A 4,846-nucleotide genomic window follows, 5' to 3' on the forward strand; every position below is an offset into this window, starting at 1 on the left:
AATGGGCCTCCCTGCAGGAGCATAACTTGCGGGGGGAAGGGGGTATCATGACCCCCTCAATATTAGAAACAGGTCAGTTTGACCCACTCAGTAATATACCATGATGGGTTTTATTGATTGGAAAACAATTCCACACTGTAAAGCACCAGGCAGCTACTGGCTTTATGTGGCTTTGCACCACAGTGACTCGGTTCCTCCTTTTATGATTGGATACCCGCCGCCAAATACGCTTTTGGTAAAGGGTGTTGAGCACGGCTTGCAAGGAAAACAGAGAAATGGGAAATTTCTCCTCTCCATTTTCATCGGTCTAGGATCTATTACTTTGGTCTGCAGTTACATTTCAGCAGCACACAATACCAGGTCTCTTTCTCTTTGTGGATGTTTGCTGAGGAGAGGTAACTATATTCACGAGCACTCCAATGTATACATGTTTTAAAAGTTTAAAAAGAGTAAAAGTTCATGTTGTTGTTGTTCATTTTTATGTTGTTGTGTAACTAGCAAACGATTGGCGATGAGATGAATTGTGTAGAAAGAGTTCTATACCGAGTGATACTGATGCATGCAATGTTAGGTTGGCTACTTTAGCTAGGCTATTGTTTGCTAGCTAGACGAACGGAGCTAGCATCAAAGCTAGCACAGCATCTGGGTCTTCCCCTTTTTCATTTTCAACTGCAGTTTCAGATGGGCAGCACTCAATAGGTCACTATTCACCCTAGTGAAAATCAATTAGCCCAGCCATTTTTATTGTATTATAATGGTATTTGGTAATATGATTATGGCAGGGGTCAAAGACAGGTAGTAGAGCGAGGGAGAGAGAGGGAGAACACTGCCATTGTTGATGCAGGGAGAGGGTGAACAGGTCATCAGGTGAGAATATGGAACTTGAGTTATAAGGCAGTTTGGTAAAGCACATCGCACACAGACTCAAACTATCGATTTCAACTCCTCATCTTTGCTGACTGCTGACTGTGTTATAACAAATGTTGTTGCCTGCATTCTGATTGCATTTGGTTGTCATGGCAGGGGTCAAAACAGTAAGTTGAGAGAGAGGGAGAGAGGGAGAGAGAGAGAGAGAGAGAGAAAGAGAGCACGGCCTCAAAATTCACCAGAAACACAAACTTCTGTAAAAAAAAAAAAAAAAAAAAAAAAAAGGGTTGTTGACCCTGAACCCCCAAATATGCAACACAAATTTACACCCTTGCCTCCATGTGTTGTACCCTCCACCCACAGCTTTGTGACATACCTGGGGTGGATGTTGCTATAGTAACGTCTCCCAAACATATCCTCTTCAGATGAATTGAGAAAGAAAACCTGTCACGTTCCTGACCTTGTTTTCCTTTTGTATTGTTGTGTTTAGTGGGTCAGGACGTGAGATGGGTGGGCAGTCTGTGTTTGTTCTATGTTAAGTGTCAGGTTTAATTGACCTTGTATGGCTCTCAATCAGAGGCAGGTGTTTTCGTTTTCCTCTGATTGAGAGACATACATAGGGAGGTTGTTTCACATTGTTTGTCGTGGGTGGTTGTCGCTGTGTCTGTGTTTATTGCACCACACGGTACTGTCTCGTCTCTCGTTCGTTCTTTCCTGTTCATGAGTGCATTGTTTTTTATGTTCACCAGTTCAGGTCTGTTTAACGTCGTTTGTTGTTTTGTAGTTTATGCAAGTATAAGTTTTTGTGTTCGTCTTCGTCAGCAAATAAATCTATATGTATTCACAACCCGCTGCACCTTGGTTTAATCCCTGCTCCTCCTCTTCGGATGAAGAGGAGGAGGAGAGTCGTTACAGAACCACCCACCAAATTACCAGAACCAAGCAGCGGGGAAAAGGATAGCAACCGCAGAAATCCCAGGACTTGTGGACTTGGGAGGACGAGTTGAACGGAGAAGGACCCTGGGCACAGGCTGGGGAGTATCGCCGCCCCAAAGCTGAGCTGGAGGAAGCGAAAGCTGAGCGGCGGCGATATGAGGAGGCAGCACGGCAGCGGGACAGGTACGAGAGGCAACCCCAGATTTTTTTTGGGGGGGGCTAGAGAGGAGTGTGGCTAAGCCAGGTAGCAGACCTGAGCGCACTCCTCGTGCTTATTATAAGCAACGCGTCACTGGTCAGGCACCGTGTTATGCGGTTAAGCGCACGGTGTCGCCAGTGCGTGCCCATAGCCCGGTGCGCTATAGAGCAGCCCCCGAAAGTGTCATGTGAGTGTGGGCATCCAGCCGGGGCTATTGTGCCTGCTCAGCGCGTCTGGTCTCCGGTACGCAGTTTCGGTCCAGGGTATCCTGCGCCGGCTCTGCGTGCTGTGTCTCCGGAGTGCTGGGAGGGTGCAGTGCGTCCTATGCCTACGCTCCGCTCGTACCGGGCAAATGTGGTAGTGGAGCCTAAGAGAGAAGTGCGCGTAGTAGGCACTAGATCTCCAGTGCTCATCCACAGCCCGGTTCAACCTGTGCCTGCACTCTGGAGGGTACGGGCTGGTGTAGTATTCCAGCCTGGGGGAGTGGTGCCAAGGCTGCGCACCAGAGCTCCAGTACTCCCCCACAGCCCGGTCCTTCAGGTGCCTCGTAACATCAAGCCTCCTGTAGGTCTCTCCAGCCTGGTGGGTCCTGTGGCAGCCCCACGCACCAGGCTGTCTCTCCGTCTCCTCCCTACAGGTGTGCCCATCTGCCCAGCGGCGCCTGAACTGCCCGTCTGCCCAGCGGCGCCTGAACTGCCCGTCTGCCCAGCGGCGCCTGAACTGCCCGTCTGCCCAGCGGCGCCTGAACTGTCCGTCTGCCCAACGGCGCCTGAACTGCCCGTCTGTCATGAGCCTGCAAAGCTGCCCGTCTGTCATGAGCCTGCAAAGCCGCCCGTCTGCCATGAGCCTGCAAAGCCGCCCGTCTGCCAAGAGCCTACAGAGCCGTCCGCCAGACAGGAGCCGCTAGAGCCTTCCGCCAGACCGGATCAGCCAGAGCCTTCCGCCAGACCGGATCAGCCAGAGCCTTCCGCCAGACCGGATCAGCCAGAGCCTTCCGCCAGACCGGATCAGCCAGAGCCTTCCGCCAGACCGGATCAGCCAGAGCCTTCCGCCAGACCGGATCAGCCAGAGCCTTCCGCCAGCCAGGACCAGCCAGAGCTTTCCGCCAGCCAGGACCAGCCAGAGCCGTCCAGCCAGGACCAGCCAGAGCCGTCCAGCCAGGACCAGCCAGAGCCGTCCAGCCAGGACCAGCCAGAGCCAGCTAGCCAGGATCCGCCAGAGCCAGCCAGCCAGGATCCGCCAGCCAGTCCGGTGTTGTCCCTCAGTCCGGAGCTGCCGTCCCTCAGTCCGGGGCTGCCCCTAAATCCAGCGGGACCCATGTCTAGGGTTCCCAGTCCAAGGTCGGTGGCGAGGGTCGCCACCTTGAGGAGGCCACAGAAGCGGGGATTTATTATGGTGGGATGGGATCCACGTCCTGCGCCAGAGCCGCCGCCGCGGACAGATGCCCACCCAGACCCTCCCCTAGACTTTTTTTTATGGTGCGTCCGGAGTTCGCACCTTAAGGGGGGGGTTCTGTCACGTTCCTGACCTTGTTTTCCTTTTGTATTGTTGTGTTTAGTGGGTCAGGACGTGAGATGGGTGGGCAGTCTGTTTGTTCTATGTTAAGTGTCAGGTTTAATTGACCTTGTATGGCTCTCAATCAGAGGCAGGTGTTTTCGTTTTCCTCTGATTGAGAGACATACATAGGGAGGTTGTTTCACATTGTTTGTCGTGGGTGGTTGTCGCTGTGTCTGTGTTTATTGCACCACACGGTACTGTCTCGTCTCTCGTTCGTTCTTTCCTGTTCATGAGTGCATTGTTTTTTATGTTCACCAGTTCAGGTCTGTTTAACGTCGTTTGTTGTTTTGTAGTTTATGCAAGTATAAGTTTTTGTGTTCGTCTTCGTCAGCAAATAAATCTATATGTATTCACAACCCGCTGCACCTTGGTTTAATCCCTGCTCCTCCTCTTCGGATGAAGAGGAGGAGGAGAGTCGTTACAAAACCCCTGAGTGTGACTGGTACTGTGACTGACAGTGTTAATGTTTCAAGCATTCATTCCATGCTACAAGGAACACATGTACTTGAATATCATCTGCATAGTATCTATGTGATTGCAGCGGGGCGTATACCACGTGTCAAAGTCAAAGCCTGCAGGCCGGATCCGATTCAATGCTGCCCATTTTGATTTTTGTTTAAGATTGATTTTACAAAAACCAAATCGAAACGGTGTAGAAATTATATTGGACCTACATTCATACAGTCTCTTCACTATTTCCAGGGTGCTAAGAATCACAAAAAAAGAAACTAGGATAATCAGGGAAATATAACACATTTTCAGTGCTGCCCTCCGGACCTAGGTGAAGACAGCCCAAATGCAGCCTGTGGGGAAATGTTGTTTTATACCTCTGGAGTAAACTGTTCAGTAGCACAGTGATGTCTACAGTCGATACAGTATGTTGCTATAATGTAATGTGCTTGTGGAACCCATTTGTATTTACAGTGTCAATCATTCATTCCATGTGAAGAGGATAGAAAGGACTAGAGTAATAGCAACAATGAGGCTGTTGGTGTGGCTATTAAGTGTCAGTATTTAACAATTCCCAATACATTATTCAAATCGTGTGTGATGAATGAAGTAACATGATAAAAAAGTCCCCATCAAAATACGTCAGTTTAAGCTAGAGATATTTCAATCCACCACATCCGCCTATGTAGGCCTATCGCATCTGCGGACCATGAGACATACCGAAAATCTGTATTCTCACGAAAATGTCTGTAGAGTCCGAACGGTTTGGTCTGCAAACTAATATGACCTCCATGGAAAGATGACTCGTCTGATGGTAACCCATACAAATGAATGGAC

General features: G+C 49.8%; 1 protein-coding gene across 1 annotated transcript; it reads left to right on the forward strand.

Annotated features, from left to right (window-relative positions):
* Nucleotides 1–1,838: 1,838 nt before the first annotated feature.
* LOC139571614 (uncharacterized) lies at nt 1,839–3,582 on the forward strand. The gene is made up of 2 exons (XM_071394652.1): nt 1,839–1,986; nt 2,640–3,582. The coding sequence occupies exons 1-2, from the start codon at nt 1,959–1,961 to the stop codon at nt 3,527–3,529; spliced, it is 918 nt and encodes a 305-aa protein (XP_071250753.1). The 5' UTR covers nt 1,839–1,958; the 3' UTR covers nt 3,530–3,582.
* The last annotated feature ends 1,264 nt before the right edge of the window (nt 3,583–4,846 follow it).

The sequence above is a fragment of the Salvelinus alpinus genome, chromosome 1, assembly GCF_045679555.1.
Source record: "Salvelinus alpinus chromosome 1, SLU_Salpinus.1, whole genome shotgun sequence".
Lineage (NCBI taxonomy): Eukaryota > Metazoa > Chordata > Actinopteri > Salmoniformes > Salmonidae > Salvelinus > Salvelinus alpinus.

Bases quoted from the DNA above. Each gene is read 5' to 3' on its own strand.
- LOC139571614 (XM_071394652.1), top strand. From the start codon at position 1,959: ATGAGGAGGCAGCACGGCAGCGGGACAG. The intron at 1,987-2,639 runs GTACGAGAGGCA...TCCTCCCTACAG, and splicing joins GCAGCACGGCAGCGGGACAG to GTGTGCCCATCTGCCCAGCG.